This window comes from Pholcus phalangioides, unplaced genomic scaffold, assembly GCF_987345545.1.
Source record: "Pholcus phalangioides strain wild (caught in Gottingen) unplaced genomic scaffold, Ppha-v1.0 ptg000001l_1, whole genome shotgun sequence".
Lineage (NCBI taxonomy): Eukaryota > Metazoa > Arthropoda > Arachnida > Araneae > Pholcidae > Pholcus > Pholcus phalangioides.
The window spans coordinates 1731102-1753419 of NW_028301594.1; the positions used below are offsets into that span (position 1 = coordinate 1731102).

At 36.8% G+C, this 22318-nt stretch overlaps 1 protein-coding gene across 4 annotated transcripts; it reads left to right on the plus strand.

Annotated features, from left to right (window-relative positions):
- Positions 1–4578: 4578 nt before the first annotated feature.
- Positions 4579–12683, plus strand: LOC149089646 (U-scoloptoxin(19)-Sm1a). Of its 4 annotated transcripts, none has more exons than XM_089233176.1 (5): positions 4579–4875; positions 4975–5077; positions 9541–9632; positions 9793–9939; positions 12459–12683. In XM_089233176.1, the coding sequence occupies exons 3-5, from the start codon at positions 9554–9556 to the stop codon at positions 12587–12589; spliced, it is 357 nt and encodes a 118-aa protein (XP_089089302.1). In that variant the 5' UTR covers positions 4579–4875; positions 4975–5077; positions 9541–9553; the 3' UTR covers positions 12590–12683. The 4 variants fall into 4 exon arrangements, with proteins under 4 accessions (XP_089089302.1, XP_089089386.1, XP_089089130.1 ...); XM_089233260.1 differs by having other exon boundaries at positions 4590–4875; positions 9550–9632; XM_089233004.1 differs by having other exon boundaries at positions 4597–4875; positions 5003–5077.
- The last annotated feature ends 9635 nt before the right edge of the window (positions 12684–22318 follow it).

A 22318-nucleotide genomic window follows, 5' to 3' on the forward strand; every position in this document is an offset into this window, starting at 1 on the left:
TGTAAACCTAAATATTTTATTGTACTGACTTGCTCTGGATCTTGACAAGTGCAAGAAAAATCATTGTTGCAGTTGATGTCATGGAAAGTGATACTTAAGTGAGATTGGTTAGTAGGATTTAAAGAAAAATTAATAAACTTGGTTTCAGTAACGTTAATTTGGAGGTTGTTAGCGCGGAACCAATTTCTTACTTTTAGGAGATCATTATTAACAGTAGTTTGGAGAGATTAGTAATCAGAAGCAGAAAAGAGAAGAACCGTGTCATCCGCGAACGCAATTATTTCACCTTCAATGTCCAGTTTGCAAAAATCATTAATGAAAATAATAAAAAGAAGTGGGCCGAATACTGAACCCTGAGGAATACTTTTTATTATGTTCATGGGATCACTAATGCTTGTAATGCATTTAACAGATTGTATTCTATTGTGTAAATAAGATTTTAAAAGATTAAGTGCATTACCTCTAATACCGAGTTTTTCAAGTTTATGGAGAGGGATTTCATGATTTATGCTATCAAATGCTTTTCTTATATCTAGAAAAACTGCAACACTCTTTCTTGATGCATCAAGGTTATGTACAACAGAGGAAGTTAATTTAAGGATGGCAGATTCAGTGTTTTTATTTACGAGGAAACCATACTGATTTTCAGAATAAAAATTATTATTAGATAAAAAAGAATGGACTCTAGTTTATTACTAGCTATTACTTTTAATATCCACTGACAGCATCATAGACTAAAGATATATTATTCTAACTCTGTGGACAGCATGGAAAAACCCATTCTTTCGCTTTAGAATAGATATGAGATTGTATCTGTATCAATTGGAAACATTAAGAAATCATTAGATCAATCCTAATGCCCATCTCTAGCGATCATTTCACGCTTCAATTGGAAGCTAGCGAGGTCAATAAATCTCTATTTCGCAAATTCCCGATATCGAATTTCATCCTTTTCTGTCCCCTTTGGAAACTAAAATAGGCCATAAAATTCTCATTAAATCGGCTTGAAATTTATGGTGATTGCTTTTTTTTTCGTGAATTTGGAGAACCCATTCTATTCCCTTCACGTACTCATTTCTATGTGCATGTGTGTGTGTGTTGGTGTTGCTTTCAGCGATCGAATAAATCTTCGCTTTTTTACTTAACACCAGAATAATATTACCATTCTTTTTTGATGTGGACATACAATTGTGTTAAAATAAATCGATAAGTGTCTATTCAGTCCTACTGAGGATGAATGATTGGCTCTACAATTGATGAATGATTGGCGTTTGTCCCCTCGTAGTTACAAATTAGCATGTGTTTCGAGCAAGTGTTTATAAAACACCAACTACTGTGCTGTGGAATCGCTGTTTTGATATTGGGTGGGTTGATCCAAATATAAGCTGGTGATTGTAGATGGTGCACAAACACTTATTGGGTGTCCTGATTTTAAATATTTATATTGAAGATAAATAATTCTATAATTACCTTTGAAATGGTTTCAGACTTGAAAGAAATAATTCCGTTTTTATTGAAAAATAAATTAAAAAAATTTGAAGAAAAATAATTTCAGAATTAATTAAAAAGAATTTCAAGAATCAGGAAGAAATAAGGTCAAGAATCAGATGAAATTATTGTAATAAATAATTTGATAATTACCTTTAGATGTAATTTCAGACATAAATAGAGAAATAAGTCCATAATAATTGGAAAAATAATTTACGATTATTTGAAGAAATAATTTCAAAATAAAGAAAATAAATAATTTTAGAATTTAAGAAAAGAAATTAGTTCAGAACCATTGAGAATTCATATTTAACGGAAAAAATCATTTTGAAATAAGCGAAAGTCTTAAGTAATTTGCGGCTCCTGTTCAACTCGAGGCCAGTTGGCCCATCCGTTTATACGTCACTTACATCAAGTCATTTGTGAATCTGAACACCATCTTATACTAATCTACCATCTTCTAAAGTACTCAGTATAGATTGGTGGCCTCCGGGCTTGAATACAATGCAGAATTTCCACACACGCCTACGTGCACTCAATAGGGTCATCCCTCGCTAAGCATTTCATAATCATTTATATGAATAAGTTGTGTACGTAGATGTCTTTATTCTACTAATTAATTTGAACCCTTCACCTTTTGCTTCTACAATTAACATAAATAAAGTCTTTAAAGTTGAACATTCTTAGCAACGGGTCGCAATGTCAAGAGGTTTGTCAACCACATGTCTATAAAAATAAAATCATTTCGTCCGAAAAGATGAAACCGCATAATTTCATGGTATCTGTTAATGTTGGAAAGTATACACTGGGTGCATGGCTAAGTCCCTTTATCCTGGAATAACTCGCAAACCGTGTTGTGATCCTAGAATCGTACTTTCAATTGGAAATTATTATCCATATAACGTGTAGACCTCAGATATGTTATTCATATTAATTTAATACCCATACAATCCTCTTGCAATATGAATAGTATGTCTGCGGTCTCTGCACATTATTATTTTATACTTTTTTCTCAACCCATTTTTTGACCGCTCTTCTAATTCTTAACCAAATTGCGCAATTTGTTTATATGTGATAGCTGGTTACTTAAATAATACATCTGAGTAATTTCAAAAAATACGTCATTAATTTAACATGTTTTTCTTTGTAATTATTTTAAGTTCAAATTGATTAATTTTTTGATTAGCATAAATAAATTAGCTTAATTTAATTTAATAAATACTAAAATTTGCATGAAAATCAATGGAAGAAACATTTTGAACAATGCGTTGCACAAATTCAACGTCAGTCAAAAATAGGAAGTATGTGCAGTAAAAACCCCCTTAACGGTCACCCCTCGGATGCGGTCACGACACTATTTTCGGCATACGTTCTATTGGACTAAAACCCCTGTACGTACACCAATTGCCACAGTTTTGATTCAAATTATGCTCACTAGATGACAGCACGAGTTATAATATTTCAACTTTTTGTCTACTTTTCAGTGAAACAGTGAACTCTGGTTTGGTTTGCTGGTTGTGCTGGTATATTTTGCATGATTTCACGCTGTTTAATATGGCTTTTACTAGTAAATCGTCACTTTCTATCACCAACAGAAAATAGAGCCTCTAACAGAAAGATTCCGAAGAGAAAACAATGACGTCATCGAATACAGTGGAAATGCAAATGGGAATTCATGTTCTTGCAAATGAACACAACGTCGGGAGAACACAGACGTGATCCGTTTTGAAGCAAAAGAAATATTGGCCAGAAAAAATTTCTGAAAAACGGATAGCAAGCTAAGAAAAATAAATTTCCGAATGCACAGAAGAACTTGCCATAGATGCAGTTGTGTGTATGATTGGTTTGTTTCACCAAAAAGCAAACCCTCAAATGGTTGTTGAATCGTTTTTGTGTGCGTTACGAAATTGTACATATTTAAGAGATTGTGCGGTGAATCTGCTGATGTCAATGATTAAGTGTGAGAAGAATGTTGTAAAAAATTGCCAAAAATTATCTAGGAATGTTCAGCCAATGATATATACCAGCAAGGGGTGCCTAACAGCTGGCCTTCGGGCCGCTTGCAGCAAACCTTAGAAAGGACTGGACTACACAGCAACCAAACATCGATTGACCAGTTTTTCCAAAAGATGTAAAAATTCAGTTTATTGCGTAAACTGCTTTTATGATTTATACGCATCGTATATATATATTGTCAGAATTTCATTCATTTGCAAACAAAAAACCATTTCAAATATTGTTAATACCTTGCTTTAAAGTTTCAACAGGAATCCCTCCCCCTTCTGATGCGGTCACCCCCTCTTTTTATGGTCGAACTTTATTGTCCCGCAGTTGTCCGAAAAAGAGGGTTTTCACTGTATTTAACATTGGAAGTATGTTTCTAGGATCAACGGTTTGCTAGTTATTCCAGGATGAATAAACTCTCCTATGCACCCTGTATAATAGTAATGCACCAGCCAGAGCTGTTAGTACCTCATACCGACGAGAAAGGTTAGGAATCGATTTCATGCAGAAACGATTCAGTGTCTGAGTATTCCATGTTTCTAGCCTCGGGTTGAATTGGTTAATTTCCGATTACAAGAATCGAGGAATTGCGGCTTTCAAGCGCAAATAGGGACAGCATTATCCATTTAATCTGGTACAGCATGATATGAACCAATTTTTCCATACAATTTTAATGTTTCCATAATTTACAAACGTATTCCGTGCCGGTGGTTATCAGAAATGTTTTATTATTATTATCTTTTTATTGTTATTTATTATTTTATCTTTTTATTGTTATTTATTATTTTATCTTTTTATTGTTATTTATTATTTTATCTTTTTATTGTTATTTATTATTTTATCTTTTTATTGTTATTTATTATTTTATATTTTTATTGTTATTTATTATTAAATTTTATTATTATTATCTCTTTCTCCAATGTGAATAATAACAGCTCATACAGCCAAATACAGCTTAACTCAACTCATCAAGATTGATGATGGTGGAAAAAAAGGGCAATTTATTTTTATCTCTGTAGGCCAGGTAAACTGTAAAAATAGTAATAATAATGAAACCAGTTTCGACAAGAGTGACGATGGCAGTGATGATGAGCAGTCCTAGGTGCAACACCAGCTTTACAGACAGCGGTGACCTCCCTCGATTTGCACGGGAACTTCCCATACCACCCATACACACTATTTTTTTTTATTACTATAATCATTACTATCCTTTTTACAATGCGTATTGCTCGATCGTTTTGCAAGGACGTCACCGGCGACGACCTATTTAACGTCCGAATCACGGGAACGACTTAATTGCGAAAGCTTCCGCACGCGTGTTTGTTATATGGAAAATACAAGAGCAAAAAAAAATACAAACGTTTTTTTTTTCGTATTCAAAGGGTTTGTTTATTTATTTATTTATTTGCAATTTTTCGTCTTCTTTTCCTCCCGCGTGAAATTTCTCTGTTCATATTGCATATATATTTCTGTTTTTTCCAGTTCGATTGTATGACTATTGTTGTTTCAGTCGCTGAAGGTTTTTTTTCCACATTCGTTTGAGAAAGTAAGGATATTGTTCACTGGATCCAACGATATCACACAGGTAAGCTGTTTATATCTCATAATTCCCATATAGCTCCTATTATTACAGTAGATTCGGCTTAGTCCGTTTTTGATTTGATTGAAAAAAAAAGTTTTATCGAGCAATTTTTTCTTATACAGTCAAATCCCGTTTTAACGAATGCCGCTATAGCGAAAATCTCGTTTCAACGAATACTTTTCTAATCAACACTATAAATTTACATAGAAACGATGCAAAAACCTGGAATTCCTTTATAACGAAGTTTTGGTACAACGAAGTTACTTCTCTGCTTTCTTGCAGTTCGTTATAATGGGATTCGATTGTATAAATATTTTTATAGTCATTTTAAGATCATTAAAACCAAATTTACAATCAAAGTAGTAAGAACGACGGTATACAGTCCACCCTTCTTAATCGGGTACCGGATAAACTAATACCCCACGCTTTAATGGATGAGATTTTCTGGAATTATTATTATTTTTTTTTTTTCCGTAGAGACAATGTTTAAGTTCCCCGCTTAATCGAATGTTATGATTCCAAGTTCTCAGTAACTTCAAGCAGATAGAGATGTTCCGGCTCGAACATGAGTAAGGAAATTACTCGGAGAAGTTCCCCGCTTTGCCGGCCCGATAGGCGGACAGCACCACTGTAGAATTGTACAACAGCATTGGCTAACTTGAAGCCGTCAAGAAAGGGAATGTTATGATTGGCACGACAACTATAAATATAAATCAGTCACTATAAATTCAGGAGTTGCATAGGAAACAGCACTCGCGGCATTTTACTGGCGAACCATTGATCCTAAAATCCAAATAACGTGTCGAACTCATAAATAACGTCATTGATATTGCATGCAGGACGGGGGGGGGGGGGGAATAGTTTTTAAAATATTAAAAAAAACTTTATTTACCGGCACCCTGTGCTCAAAAACCCAATAAGAAAGTTGTAAGTATAACGGTTTACCCGTATTTGAAATGCTTTTTTCCCCCAACTTTCCTTCGTTTTCGAATTCGAATATCTCGGTGAATATTGCACTCATAAACGGGGAATTTTTATCTTGGCATCAGAGTAACAGAGCAACAATTTTCTAATTTGGTTTTAGGCTACAGGGTGGGTGTCCAATTTTTTTTTTTTTTTTTCTTTATTATACAACCTATTGTAACACGAATGGGGTATTATGAGTTGTACAAGTTATTTAGACTACCTCAAATTGAAGATATGCCTTTATGATCAACGATTCGCCAGAATAATGCCGTGAGGGCTGTTACCTATTCACCCTGTGCATGCATAATATTTCTATTAGATAAAATTTGAAAAAATGCGACAAATATATGTTGCCAGTCAAGACTTAGCCAGACAAGGTCTGTCACTATAGCTTAGTTGATAGAGCACCGGACTGCCAGCTGGAGTTTTTCCGGCACGACCGCGTTCTCCGGGGTACAGAGCTTATATTGCTGGTGTGACAGAGCCTGATAGTACTCGGTTCGTTTATTTTAGTCAAGACTTAGAAAAACCTAATGTTTTGGGTTCGAAATTTCTAAGTTGTCTTCAGTACACATAATTATTTCGTTTTATTTTTGTTGTCCGTTGAGTCAATAAAGACAGCTGACATTTTGATGAAAATAAAAAATTTCAAAAATCAACACAAAATCCACGCACAAAAAATGGACGCGAACAAAAAAGGATTTGAGTTTGGAAACGCATTTAAAAAGTCTGGAAATGATAAAATAAATTCCAAACTGAAATTGCTTAAGTTTATGAAATTTTTCAAGCTTATGTGCCAAGAATTAAGAAAAATTCTGATGAAATCAAAAAATATTGGCGAAAGAACGGAAGCTTGATCAGAAAAGAAAATCTCATTCTGGAGGTATTGTCTCAATTTGTATTCCAATGGTTTCCTGCTGACACAGCCAAAAATGCGTTAATCAATGCACTCTTCATGTTAGACAAAAACAGAAAAAATTGTCAAAGATTCTGAAAACTGTGGAAATTGCTCTGCTTCAAAAAAGATGTTTAGAGACAAATGGCAGCAAAGGAATAATTTGATACTAATACAAATGCCGCAGCAGACGAAATGCTCAACGATGTGGTTGAAAAAAAGATGCCCATAAGATATTTAAGACATTGCAAACTCTATATATAAGACATTTTACAAACCGTACTAACGGTGTGAAATGACAGTTAAATTGTTCCTCAAATAATCGAACCCGACTTAAGCAGATTGATTGTTTGATGACCGCTCACACGCCCAGAGCTCTGTTGTGCAAGACAACTTCCTCTTTTCACCTCCTACGAGGCTGGATCGTTTCGCAGAGCATCTTCTATTTATTCAACAAATGAAGTAATTATATACATTCTATGGAAATATTCCACCATAACACATTGAGCACGATATGATCAGGATTAACATTAGATAAAACGGGGGGGCCCGGATAGGACAGGGGGGCCACGAGAAAAAATAAAAAAAATCTGATTCATAGAGGGCCATGAGCTGAAAAAGGGTAAAAAACACTGCTTTAAAGTACTGCGTCACTATACGCTTACAAAAAAAAATACGAAATAGAAATTCAAATAAGTGGAATAATACAGTTGCACAAATATTTATTCATTTTACTACAAGGAAAAAACATAATTTGTCTCATACATTTATAAGGGAACGCTCTGTGGGGTGGTTATACAAAAACGTGATGCACAGTAAACGCTTCTACGGCGCAAAACGTCTAACGAAATTTTATTAATTAACATATTTTAGCTTATTTTGTTTTTTGCGGTGAATTGGTGGACCCATGAGTTTCAGTTGCTGTTGTATTTTATTATTTTTTTTACAATATTGAAGGGGAAAAAATGCTTTATGCAACACGAAGTTTAAAGTCTACTAAATTGTGTTGTCCGGCTTCTATCAAAAGCGTTGTAGTTTGAATATTTTTACAAATGGTCATTGTGACTAATCAAAATCACGTCTGCGTTTGCTTTTGTTGGGTTTTTTTCCCCCAATAGAGGTAATGCCGCCAAAAAATTTTAGAAACTTTCGTGATTCAATGGTTTCGGTTTTATGATTCTATAATTTCAGTCTAACAGATGAGTATCAGAGTGGAAGACCTGTTGCAGCTGATGGTGATGTCATAAATGGGAAAAAAATCCCCAATTGACTACTTGGAATTTAACAGAGATTTCATTTATGCCTAAGCCCGGGATTACACTATAAAAGTTTGACTGAAGTTCTTTCATATGACTTGAAAAATGCAAACAATAAGCGTATGAATGTAGTCAGTGGGCTTAGCGGGAATTTTTTCAAGTTTTGTAAAAGATATTTTATCAAACTTTTATAGGCTGGGATTTTTCATCGAATTCACCACACAGACGAGACATTTCATAATCTCTCCCATTTGCTTCGTCACCTCAAACATCTTCAAGGTGGAAAAACATACCGCGTAGTATGTTAAATACCGGATAATATACTTTTTTTTCCACCTACAATTTAGGTAAATTCTATGAGAACGTGAAGATATAAAAACAGGGTTCCACTGTGTGATAATTTTTTTAATCACCTGACGTAGCGAAAATTCGTTTTTTCACTATGTCATTTGACAGGAGGTATAAAGATAAGGTTTTCCACAGGCCGTTACCAATCATTACAACTATTTAATCATTGCATTTTAATCATTATATGTGACCCACTAAAAAATACCTAGGGGATACATATCTTTCTTCTGTACCCTCTTCCCCCTAGCGGGTTTTTTCCAGCACACTATCGATATATTCTAGTAGACTTTTTTTTAAATACTTTTTCCTCCAGGAAAAATTGGTAGTAAAAGGGTTAGACGGCGTAGTAGAAATCGCTAAACCCATTTTTAAATGTCATATCTATTTTTAATAAGTAGGCTTTCTTCATATTTTTAGCAGATACAAACTAAGGGGTAAAAAAACAGTGTCCCATTAAGAAATAAACTTCACAAAATATCTAGGCTTGTCAATGCTAATATAATAAGAGGATTTTAAGGAGGCGGGATCTCGTCAATACCACTTAGGGTTAAAAAAGAAAAATTTTGCACTGCATGCTTGACTTTCGGGGACCGCCGTTAGAAAGACATCAAGTGGTGTGTGGGGTGTCAGATATTTGTAGATATTATGATGTTGTGTGGTATATAACACCATATTTCCCAAACTTTTTGTTCCATCGCCCACTGCTTCAGAGAAATTTTTTTCTCATCTCCCCAACTCAAGCGTACACATAAGATCCTATGTTATACCCGTAGCTTCTATCACCCCCTGGACCTTTCTATCGCCCACCAGGAGGCGATATTACCTACTTTGGGAAACACCAGTATCGCATGTCGCATCATATTATCATCATATATTATCAGAATTTTCATATTGATACGAGAAATATTTTTTTCTGATTTATATCAGTTCAGTTGGAAAAAATTACTATATTTAATATAAAAATTAATTAAATATGTATTTATTTTGTTATTTTATTTTAGAAAATCTAGTATCATGATGGTTAGATATCATATGGATAACCTGCTATGTACCGTCTTTGTGATGGTTGGAATAAGTTTTTTGGTGGTTTCAAGTAAATAAAAATTTATATTTTCTTCATCTTTAAGGTGTTATATAGATGTATTCCGATGTTTTTTGTGACTATTATAATCGATTGTAATAATTGTATACGTAGTTTTGATTCAATACTTTGATGTGTTTCTTGTCTTTTTTTTTTTTTTTTTCAACTAAAGGTCAGATATTACAGAACGAACCGGAATGTTTGGCGCAAGGCGGCGTTTGCGTCGTGCCATCGTCCTGTCCCGACGAAGGTAAATTCAATAAGACTGGGCTGTGTCCTCTCCAAGAAGCGAAAGGCTCTGCGATATGCTGTTCTATGCGTAAGTAACAGACTACATGTATATACGTACCGGTATATATAATAATAAGGAGCAGTGCAATTTATCAGGGACGGATCGATGGGAGTCAGTGTGATGCCGAAGGATACTAACTATTAGATTACTCAGAAATAGTAGCAACCAGAAAACGCCCAAACCGAAATCTTTGCTATATATTATCACCCTTGTGCGAGAAAAATCATGATTCAATAAGTAATATGGCGAGAGAAAAAAATTTAGGTGTATCTATATTTTTCCGTTAATATTATCAATAAATTGACGCATAACAATTTCTATTCGGTGTTCTGATTATAAACACATGAGCTGTCATGTTCATTCCAAGCCCGGCAATGGCAGCTTCTATTTCTGAATGGTTCTCTGTCAGACGATTCAGTTGTATAGCCGTTAAATCTCGAATTCAGTATGCTTCTCATTTGGCAGAGGTTGAATCGAATCTCGCCACGCAACATTCTAGGATGATGCCAACAGGGTGGTCACCTTGTTTTTAACGATATGGGCGGCTTTCATTTGATATACAGGAGGAAGTCTCAAATTGTTCGAACAGAAGATATATCTGCAACCGTTGACCTTAGAAACATACTTTGTTTTCAAATGTAACTTAAAATCTCAAAATTTTTTGTTTCAGAGGAGTCGTAAACATAAAAAGCATATACAAACCAACTTTTTATGTAGACCACCTTTTTGCTAAAACTTCCAGTGAAATGTAAATGTAGTCTCAGAAAACATTTACAAAAAATTCCATATTTTTTATCAATATTGGCGGAGATATTTAACTTTGACTTTGAAGTTTTCAGCGCCAATGATCGAGAGCGTAGTTCACACAAATTGCAAAACGTCAATTATATAAGTTCAAAGTTGTGGAAGTTCTGAAATTTCAAAATAATTGTCAAAAAGTGTCATTGCTATTTATTGCAAATAAAATGGTTGAGGTCATTCTATTCGCGTGCAGTTCCTAAAAATGGCAACTTTTTAGCCAATGATAAATTTCCAACACGGTGATAAGTTGCTAAAACATTGTGGTCTTATATATTTAATGTCTCGATAAATATTACATTAGAAAATATAAAAATTTTTGCAAGAGACATTTCATAGCGACTATATATTTCAGTAATTGGAAGTTTCAGCATCCGGGGACTGTATAAAAAGTTTATTTCTTTATTGTTTTTTTTTTAATGTGTTCGACGCCTCAAACAAATTTTGAGATTCCAAGTAACTGCGCGTCATTTGAAAACTTTTCTAGTTAAAAGTATGTTTCTCTAAAGTCAACTGTTGCAGAGATATCTGCTGTGCAGACAAATTGTGACATCCTGTACAGTCGAAACTCCCAGACGAACACTCACTATATATACGAACCGAATATTTTTCGTGTCAGATACAATCAAATCGCGGTTTTATCGGTAAATACGAAATTCGATTTGTTAAATATTTTCGATTTCGCCTTAACGAGGTTTGACAAATGTTGATAAATGTACGTTAGTGAACATTTATGGTTCACAATTACTGGTGAACCATAAAGACATACTTTCAATTAGGAAAAGGTATCTAAATAATGTGTATGTGCCCCCCCCCCCAGGTCATTCGTATTGCAAAAGAGTTGCAGACTCATTGAAATAGAAAAAGTTACCTTTTCATATGGACACCCTGTACTAAAAAGAAGACAAGTGTCAACTGTTTCATCCTTTTCCGGCGGGTGTGAATGAAATGGAGATGCCGGCCATATAGACGTCAATTTATATCTTATTACAGCTTGATTGCTGAGATTGGTATATTCTAGATTGGATAGACTCACTTCCAGATTCTATCACATACAAGACAAAAATTATTCTTTGATTATTTGTATAAGGACTATTACGATTACGGACTGATTATCTGTGGATGATGCTATGATCACAATTTTTACTCCAGATTGTTTATTGTATATATGTATATCGTTGTTTGTTATTTTCACATAAATTAATAAATTGCCGTATACACCCATCCTCCGGGAAAGCTTCGATATCTCTCTGAGATGGGAAGCGGGGTGTGTCCGGTCCTTCAATGTTCAATGTACTCAAAAACCCAATTGGAAAATTTTTGTTCTCCTGAGGACAACAAAAAAAATTCCATATTCTCAAGTGCCGTATTCGCCGAAATATTTGAATTCAAAAAATCGTTAAAAAGGAGGGGAAAGAACAGCATAATGAGCTTGCCCGTTGGTTGATGCGATTTCTTCCCCTTATTTTTAGGCTTTAGAAATTTAAATATCTCAGCGAATATCACACTTGAAACATAGAATTTTCTTTTATGTTATATAAGGCAGGATGACCAAATAATGCTTTACTATACATTCTCTTGTTATATGAATGGCGTATCTGAGGTGTACACGTTATTTGGGTACTTTTTCTATTTATAAGTATGCCTCTACTATCAATGGTTCACCAGTAATTTGTGGTGCCAGCTGTTAACTATGCATCCTGTGTACTCTCTCTATATCATCTCAAAATGTCTTTTCTTCTCTCTAGTTCCAAATAACGTCGATTCTTGCCAACAACATGGAGGTCGCTGCGGTGGAGATGACGAGTGTCGTAACGTTGACGATTTCGGCCAACTCGACTGCGAGAAAGGCAAGAGGTGTTGCTTACTCATATTCTAAATGATGACGATGAAGACCCCAAGTCTAATTAGTTATTTTTATTTTAAGTTATTTTCATACGAATGTGAGAATAAATGTTAAATAGTTCCTTTGATTTTCATCTCTTGTTTCAATCATTTGATTTTTTATTTTTGTGTAATTGTCAACTTTATAGGACTGGAGTAGCCGTAATATTTTGGAGACCATACCTACACAGGGGGGTATGGAGTTGGTTGAAGGAGTGCAGAGAAGAGCTACGCGTGCTCTTGTTGACACGCAGAGCTTGAGCTATGAAGAGAGGCTTGATTTCTTGAATATGTTTATATTGGAGGAACGCAATTGTCTGGGCACTGGAGATTTTCTGAAATTGAAAATAGCACCGGCCGTCACTGGTAGCAAATATAAGTTTTTATGCACGGGCAAAAGTAGTCGTGCACATCGCGAGTGAGTGCAAGGCGCCCACGGATCCGATTACTGATAAGTTGAAGAATACGGACCCCTTTGTCAATAAGATGAAGGCCACGAAACCCAATAATATCAAGCCGATAAAAATTCGAAACCAACAATTTAATTGTTCTATCATCCAAGCTCACACAAATCCCACAAAACCACTCTAAGGAACCCCAAGGAATCTGTGTATCCCCTTTATCTACCACATTATATTAAAAAATGAAACAATTAGCATGAAAAAATGTTTTCGCGGGTCATTCTAATTCTAACTAAGGCCCAAAAACCAAAAGTTTCAAAAAAATTATTTTGAACGTCACAATTTTATTAACCTTTTGAAAGTTTCATCAGTTTCAAAAGAACCACAGGGAAAGAAAGCTTCGTCAGTCTTGGCAGGTATCGAAATGTTTAAAACGAAATGGATAGGATGAGCCATGAGTTATTAATACACCGTCAATCAACTGCTTCGACAAGGAGACACCAGTTTCTCTAATAGGGATATTGATAAATGGAATAGAGCTTATAGCTCTGGGGGATCGGGAATTCTAAATTCGGAATTTAAAAGAAGTGCGATAAACATAATGGGAGAAGCTTTCCATAAGACAGCTATAATCTCTTTTTATGGGCAGTTTATTATATATTATTGTCATTAGTTTTTTTTCTTTCGTGATATATGCTTTTATATAGAGGTTACTGTATCTTGGTTATATTTGACATCCATGATTTTTATGGGCATCTTTTCTCAGCCACCTCGTTGGGAAATTTGTCTGTTGTGATCTTTGTGTTTGTATTTGAAATCAATATGCACTGAATTCATGTTTACTCAGTGTCACGAGTAAAAAGAAATTCACGGTCGTTACGAATGTTTCGAAATCTCGGGAGATTTAATATTAATTGCAGAGTAATAACCGCAGCTCGTGGGGAATTAAGTCTTCACGGATGTGAATTGTCCTAATGAACGCGTCCTCAGTGAAAAAAAATGAGAAATGAAATATTATCCGCAACGCAGATCTATGTATGTATTAAATATTCTGAACGGAATTAGATGCTGGCACTTTTTCCGCATTTCTGGGCACGTGGGAATGAAGAGATTTTTTCAAGAGCTCTCAACAGCTGTAACGTGCATCAGCGTTTTCTCAAGAGCACTCGAGTTGAGTTTTTCAGAATGGATTCAATTACCATGAATTCATGGATACGGTTTTTTTTTGTCCTTTATTTTGAAGAATGCTGTGCGATGTGAATAACTGTGACTTTTTCTTTTTCATGAAAATTCACTTTAAAGCAGTGGTTTTTAACCAGTGGTCCACTGACCCTTGAAGAGGTTTCGTGGGATTTGTGAGCTTGAATGATAAAACAATTAACTTATTATTTTTGCATTATTATAATCTTGGATATTATTCGGCAAAGTAATTCGTGACCTTCTTATCGACAAAGGGGTCCGTGACTTTCGTCTTATTAGCAAATGGATCCGTGGGCCGTTTGTTGGAGCTCACTGGCTATGTGCGATATTGCACCTGCCCATGTATGAAAACTTCTATTTGCTACCAGTGATGGCCGACGCTGTCATTTTCATATTTCAATAAATCTCCATAGGCACCTGAGTTCTCATGGGACTATGTGATACAATCACCTTGTGTGATAGAGCAGAGTGTCTCTCGGTCCGTGACCTTCATCGTATTGTCAAAGAGGTGTGTTACCTTCATCCATTCAGAAGAGGCAATACCTTCTTGCTCTAGAAAGTGTTAGAAGAGGGATCCGTGGCCTTCATGTCTACAAATGTGTCCGTGGCCTTCATCTTAATGGCAAAGGGGTTCTATAACCCTCGTAGAATTGGCGAAAAGGGTTCATTGAACACAAAATGTTAAGAAACCCTGCTCTAAAGAAACGAAATGTTTCTCGTATGAAAGACAATCCACTGGTGACTCGTCCTACTTGCATCATCACTTTGACCAAAATCTTGGTTATCTGCCTGTGGCATATACGTGTCCAACGGTACTTGAACTATTTTAAACCTCTGTGCACTTTTCTCTTACGTATTTGTACTGTATATCAGAGAGTCCCTGACTCTGGCTAGAATGGCACTGCGGCCCCTCGGAGATTTTTTTCTAGTCCACCAACCCATTCCGTTTTCAAAAAATTCCTAAAAGCATCGCGAGACAATTGAATAAATAAAAAATCCTATGAAGTCAAATAAAGTCCTATTATTCGAAAAGTCCACTAAAGACTGACCCAACCTGACCATATGAGTGACCGCATGAATGATGAAGTGAGTTGGCCATTTACCCCCAGACATTTTGCCAGCCCTGACCGTATGAATGACGGTATGAGTGACCAAATGAGTGATCTCTCGGTACTCACACAGTCAGTCACTTATATGGTCACTCATACGTTCAAGGCAGATGAAATGTCAGGTGCGAAATTTCCGGGGACGAAATGTAGGAGGTGAAACTATTCCGGATCTCTCTAGATGCGTGATCCACGCATCAAAATTCAATTTTACTCCTCCAAATTTCGTTTGAAGAATGAAAATACCCTTTCAAATTTTAGGGCTTTTTTGTTAATAGTTATTTTTCACTGATAAAAAAAGTACCCTCGTTTCATAAAAATAAATATAAAAATTTTGGGGAGGAGTGAAATTAATTACTCGCCAAGATTATATTTTCGGTTAATACTGACTGTAGCCATCTTCACAAGTTCGGGGTCCAAAAACATTTTTTGGGATTTTCGAATATTTCAGAAGTGAAAATTCGGCCTCCGGGAAGACGAACAGAATTTACAGAAATTCGGAAAAATGACTGAATGGAAAGAAAAATTCCAAGGCTACTGAAAGAAATATTTTCAGAATTACTGAGAGAAATAATTCTGAAAAATAAATTATATTATAACATATCAACTCAATAATTCTCTAAATAATTGAAATAATTTCGGAATTATTGAGAGAAATAATTTCCAGAATTAAAGAAAGAAAGAAATGAAGAAAAACTTTCAGAATGATTTAAAATAATTTCTGAATTAAAGGAAAAATTTCTGAATAAAAGGAAAAATTTCTGAATAAAAGGAAAAATTTTCTGAATCATATTTAAACAATCAGAATTAAAGAAAAAATTTCAGAATTTAAGAATCATTTGAAATAAATCGAAAACCGTTTTAAGAGTAACTTTAGAATCATTTAAAATAATTTCAGAAATATTTAAAATAATTTCGGAAATAATTTCAGAATTAAAGAGTATTTCAGAACCATTTAAAATAATTTCAGAAATATTTAAAATAATTTCAGAAATATTTAAAATAATTTCGGAAATAATTTCAGAATTAAAGAGTATTTCAGAACCATTTAAAATAATTTCAGATTTGAATTTCATAATTTTTTAAATAAAACAGAGCATTTCAGAATAATTTAAAATAAATTCAGAATTAATAAAAGAAATAGAGTTAATACTTTCTCAAAATTAATAATTAAGAGAGAATAATTTAAAGCCTTCAATCACTCTATGTTTGTGTTTAGCTCAGGGCCCCCCCCCCCCCTCCGTAATCCCATCTGTTGAGATGCTACTGCGCATTGCGTCAAGCCCATATGAGTCTGGACTCATTCTTGCAATTCTGCCTGAAAGTTTCAGCCTTCCTAATGTAAACGAAAAGGAAAAATGTAAGGGAATACCACGCACACAGAAATACACTCATTTTTCTTCGGTTCCTTTTAATAAGGTATCATTACAAGCGTGACCTTCACACGTCAGTTATAAGACGAATTTCATCTGGATTCTCTTCGTTTAATTATCCAATGTTCCATGGCTGGGTGTAGCCCCGGTATTGCGTATACAATGCAGCATTCATTGTTCGACCTGGTGCTCGCCTCGTGATTGGATTGAAACCTCGATTACCTTTCTTCCTTGGCGGCGGCAATCCCGGTTTCCCGGATGGTGCTCCTCCAGCCTCTTCAGGGACTGTTGAGTCAAACAAAATTTGAAATCAATGAACAATTAGAAATATGTATTAAAGTAAATTTTAAATAAAGTTTAAGCTTAATTAAAAGGTCACCATTACGTTTTATTCAGGGTGTCCCCTAAATTCGTGTAAACTGTATAAAAATTCATAAAAATTGAAGAAATTGGCACATTTGATTACAGTATTGCGGAAAAGTTATTCTAACGGAGGGGTAGTGTTTGTTGTTGTTGTTGTTGGTTTTTTTTTTTTGTAAAAAAATGTAGTTTAAACTTTTGTCAATAGAGGACGCTGCATGAACGCAAATCACTGGAAATATACTAATCGGGGTCCTGTAGAATGCAGTTTGCAGGAATAACAGATCATTTCTGAATTTTTCTGTTGCTGGCACTAACATAAGGTTTCCATTGTGATGATGCCATTGGGGCTTCTGTAGCGCAGAGGTCATGCGTGCTCACCCGGAGACGGGGTTTTTCGATTCCCTGTGGAGACCTACTACGACTTTACCGCTCACCGACTCCTGTCATATCGCCATACAGCTATTTACTACCGTAAGAGTTGGATCGTATATGATAGCGCCATCTATCGGTAGTCGCCTCAGTTTCGGTAGGGAAAGAAATTGTTATCTATGTCTTTTTCCCATGGTTCTGATGGTAGCCTTCATGGTGGTGATGGACGTAAATCTTACCACTGTATTACTCGGGAACACTGGAATTTTCTTTCCGAAAATTCATCTCCGTATTGCAACATTGCATTGCGCACACAATCCCCACCCACACTCAATCTTTCCCGTGGAACTGCGGTGGCCCTGGAGTAAGAATGACTGTTTACTGACATAGACCCACGCACAGGATTATATGAACAATTTCATAAAATCCAGGAATGCTTCACGTCTTTCAGAGAGAGATCACATACTATCATCACAATACTGAGACTATTACAACGACCGATGCACACACACACACCGATACGCATCGGTCAACCACCGATACGCTACAGGGTTCACGGAAATTTCGCCTCCGTCATTTTGCCCCTATAATGTTTCGTCCCCGGTTACAGTTCGCCCTCGGATATTGCGCCCGCCCTGACAGTGTGAGTGATCGAGTAAGTGTCTGTACGAATGACCATATGAGTGGCCCAATGAATGGGTGCGTGGCCGTATCAATGACGAATTGAATAAATGAGTAACCGTACGAGTGAACAAGGGAGTGTATGGGAGACCAAGTGAGTGGCTGTATGAGTGAGTGAGTGACCAAGTGAGTTGTTGAGTGATGGTATGAGTGACCTATGAGTGACGAAGTGGACGACTGAATGAACAAGTGCGTAGGTGAGGGGCTGTGTGAGTTAATGAGGTCATTCATAAGTCTCTAACTTGGTCACTCATACGGTCACTCATACAATCGCTGACTCGGTTACTCACTCATACACTTGGTCACTCACACAGTCAGTCACTTACTCGCTTGGTCACTCACTCTGTCATTCATACGGTTAGAGCAGGTGAAATGTCCGGGGTGAAAATTCCGGATCCCCCACAATGAATTGCATACTGCACGTGCCTCCATGGTCCCCACAAGAGGGAGGCTGACAGGGCTCCAGCTCTGGGGCCAGGGACGATTCCCATCATTTTTTTTGTTTTTTCACGCTATAAATTCACTATAAAGGGGCCCGTGAAAGTCTGGTCTGGGGGGCTGGCCAAAGGTCCCATCCTAGGACGCCCTGCTCCAGGATGTGGGGACCATTTCTCACCTTTTCCTTGGTTTAAGTCATTGGGTAATATGGTTGTTGCGTAGGTCTATATTTCTCACAAACCCGTTGAAAATTTCTCTCCTCATTTCTTCATAAATGATATTCCCAATTACCTGAATTTTTTTTTTTAGGTGTTATTAAATGATATATAAAAACGGTATTCACTCCACGGGGGCAGAGAGGTTTAGGCTAAAAGTACTAAATTAACTAGAAAAAACATCCGATGACCGAATGAGCCTTACCTTGAGGGTTCCGCTCATCTTCTTGGTAGTCAGTGTCTTCTTCTGCATCATCTTCAATATCGTTTTCATTATAAGATAGAGCAGTATCTGGGATATCAGATTCGATCGGTCCTGATTCTGGCTTTCGCTCCGTATCTCCGCCTCTGAAGTTGTCGTCGAGTTCGGTTGCAGCGAGCAATGGTCCCTCGGGTTTAAACGTTCGTCTCATGAAAGGTATTCCAGCACGCTGTGGCTTCCTTCGAGAATGGCCATTACCAGCCTGCTGTTGAGCCTCCTTGGAATTTGGTTTAACGTGCTTTAACGGGAATGGCATACGATTCGAATTTTCTGGATGATGGATACCCTTGATTTCAGGACTTGGAGATGGATTTGACCTCTGGTGTGTGGTTTCAGGATGTATAACCGCTGGTTTATGTTTTGCGGGTGAATTGGTAGTATTGCTTTCGGAGTGTTCTTTTTTGAACGGTTCAGCTTTTCCAGGTGATTTGTGATTGGGTTTATCTTTCTGTTCCTTGTGTTGTCCTTGGGGATGGTCGATACTTATCGGCATTACCCACGACTTTCCTGCCGGTTTCTGCGATGTTTCTTTTGGGTCTGTATTGGCTGTTGTATTCCTTATTGATGAGTCAGTAGCTTGGACTGTGGAAGATCTTTTATGCCCATGATCATCGTGCCTGAAAGATTTGTCGCCGTGTTTATTCGATTTAGGAAGTGGTCGGTGTGGGTGGCCATGACTTCTATGTTCTGACTTGGATAAAGGTTTGTCTTCTGAAGGATGATGAAGTTTCCTCGTTGGCTTATCCTTTCTCGGTAGGTCAGGGTTTTCTAGGAGTTTGTTCTCCTCTGGTGTATGGTGTCCTCGTGGCCTGTTATTAAGTTTATTATGTCCATGTGGAAGGTGGCCGTTAGTGGTATTGAGTTGGGAAGAGGACTTGTTTCCTGGAGATGCGTGTTTTCTAGGAAGTTTGAATGATTCGGGTTCCACTGGTTCTACGTGGTTTGGAGAATCTTTGGTTATCGCAGATTTTTTTTCTTGAGGTTTATGATTGTCTGCAAAATTTTCTTCATGTTGATGGTGGGCATCACTGGTATCCAGTCTGGAAGAAGGGTGCTTTCTCGGAGACGCGTGTTTGCTAGGAGTTACTAATGAGTCGTGTTTCCCTGGTTTATCATGTTTTGACGAATCTTTGTTCAACGAAGGCTTTTTTGCTTCAGGTTCGCCACTCTCTGGGAAATGCTTTCTATGTGGTTGGTAAGCATTGGTTGCATTGGGCTTGGAAGAAGATTTGTTTCCTGGGTTTTTGTGTTTTTGAGGAGTTTCGAATGAAGCGGTTTCCACTGGTGTTCCATGTTTTGGTGAATCTTTGGTTAATGAAGATTTCCTTGAGTCAGGTTTAACACTCTCAGGAACACTCTTTGTTTTCCCATGCGGATGGGGAACATCACTAGTATCAAATGACTTGTTTCTTGGAGATGCGTGTTTTCCAGGAGTTACAAATGAATCAGGATCCACGGGTTTATCGTGTTTTGGCGAATCTTTGGTGGTTAAAGAAGGATTTTTTGCTTCAGATTTATCACTCTTTGGGAAATGTTTCCCATGTGGTTGGTGGGCATGGGTGATATTTAGCTCGGAGGACGATACGTTTCCGGAAGCTACGTGTTTACCTTGAGTTACAAACGAGCCGGTTTCCACTGGATTACCGTGTTTTGGCGAATCTTTAGTTATCGAGGGCTTTTTTGTTTCAGATCTTCCACGCTGTGGAAAATGTTTCCCATGTGAATGGTGGACATCACTGGTATTCAGCATGGAAGATGATCTGTTTCGTGCAGATCCGTGTTTTTGAGGAGTTTCGAATGAAGTGGTTTCCATAGGTTTCCCATCTTTTTGTGAATCTTTGGGTAATGAAGATTTCTTTGAGTCAGGTTTAACACTCTCTGGAAATGTTTTCCCATGCGGATGAGAGACATCAATAGTATCAAATGACTTGTTTCTTGGAGATGCGTGTTTTCTAGGAGTTACAAATGAATCAGGATCCACGGGTTTATCGTGTTTTGGCGAATCTTTGGTGGCTAACGAAGGATTTTTTGCTTCAGATTTATCATTCTTTGGGAAATGTTTCCCATGGTGTTGGTGGGCATCGGTGATATTTAGCTCGGAGGACGATGCGTTTCCTGAAACTTCGTCTTTACCTTGAGTTTCAAACGAGCCATTTTTCACTGGTCTATCGTGTTTTGGCGAATCTTTAGTTATCGAGGGCTTTCTGGTTTCAGATCTGCCATTCTGTGGAGAATTTTGTCCATGTGGATGGTGGAAATCACTAGTATCCAGCTTGGAAGATGATCCATTTCTCGGAGATCCGTGTTTGCGAGGAGTTTCAAACGAGTCAGGTTTCTCTGTTTTTCCATGTTTTGGCGAATTTTCCGTAGGCGAAAGTTTTCTTGCCTGATGTTTTCCACTTTCTTGGAAATCGTTTGATTTCTCTGTTTTTGGGTGTGGTTGGTGTGTGGTTTTAGACCTAGGTGTCGGTTTGCTTTTCAGAGGTATACGGAGTGTCTTTTCTGGAGATATTCCCATCGGTTCATCTTTTCGTGGTGAGATTGTATTTTCAATCATTGCAATTTCTTTTTCCTCCGGCTGTTTTTTAATTGGCTTACTCTTGTTTTTGTTATCTAATCCTTGTGGACGGTCAATACTTATCGGAATGTGATCGGTTTTCGATTTGATCATCGGTGCTTCTGGTTTAGGAGGTGTTGTTTCAGAATGGGTTTTGTTCTTCTTCAGCGAGTCGACACCATTGTATTTGGAACGAACCGGTATTTCTGGATCGCCTTCGAGAATGTTGGTTTCAGGATGTTGCAGTTTCTGTCGTTGTATGGATGAAGGTTTTTCCTCTGGTAAACCTTTTCTTAGTGAGTCGATATTCCCTGTTTTTGAAGGTATTTTTTTCAAAGGCTTATTATCGGTTGAGGAATTTACAAAGGGATTTTTTTGTTCAGGGTCAGCTTTTCCTGGATGGTGGTCAGTCTTATCTTTTGGAGCTGAGGTTGATTTTGTTTCAGAATCTTTAGAATTTTGTTCTATTTTTCGAGGAGTCACTCGCCTATCCGTCTTTCTACTCGTTGGTAAATCTGAATATTCATTATGGATTTTGTCTATCCGTCCATCGTTTTCCGGAGCTATTTTGGCATGGAGATCTCCTCTGTTTAAATGTTGCGTAACATGATTTTGCGATTCTATTGTCGGGAATTTTTCACCCTCAGATTTATTTTGTTTCTGGAAAGTCACTTCAGGACGCCCGACAGAAGTTTTGCCAAACCTCGAAGATTCTGGATTGACTGTTTTTTTAGTTATGTCTTCTCCGAATTCATCATA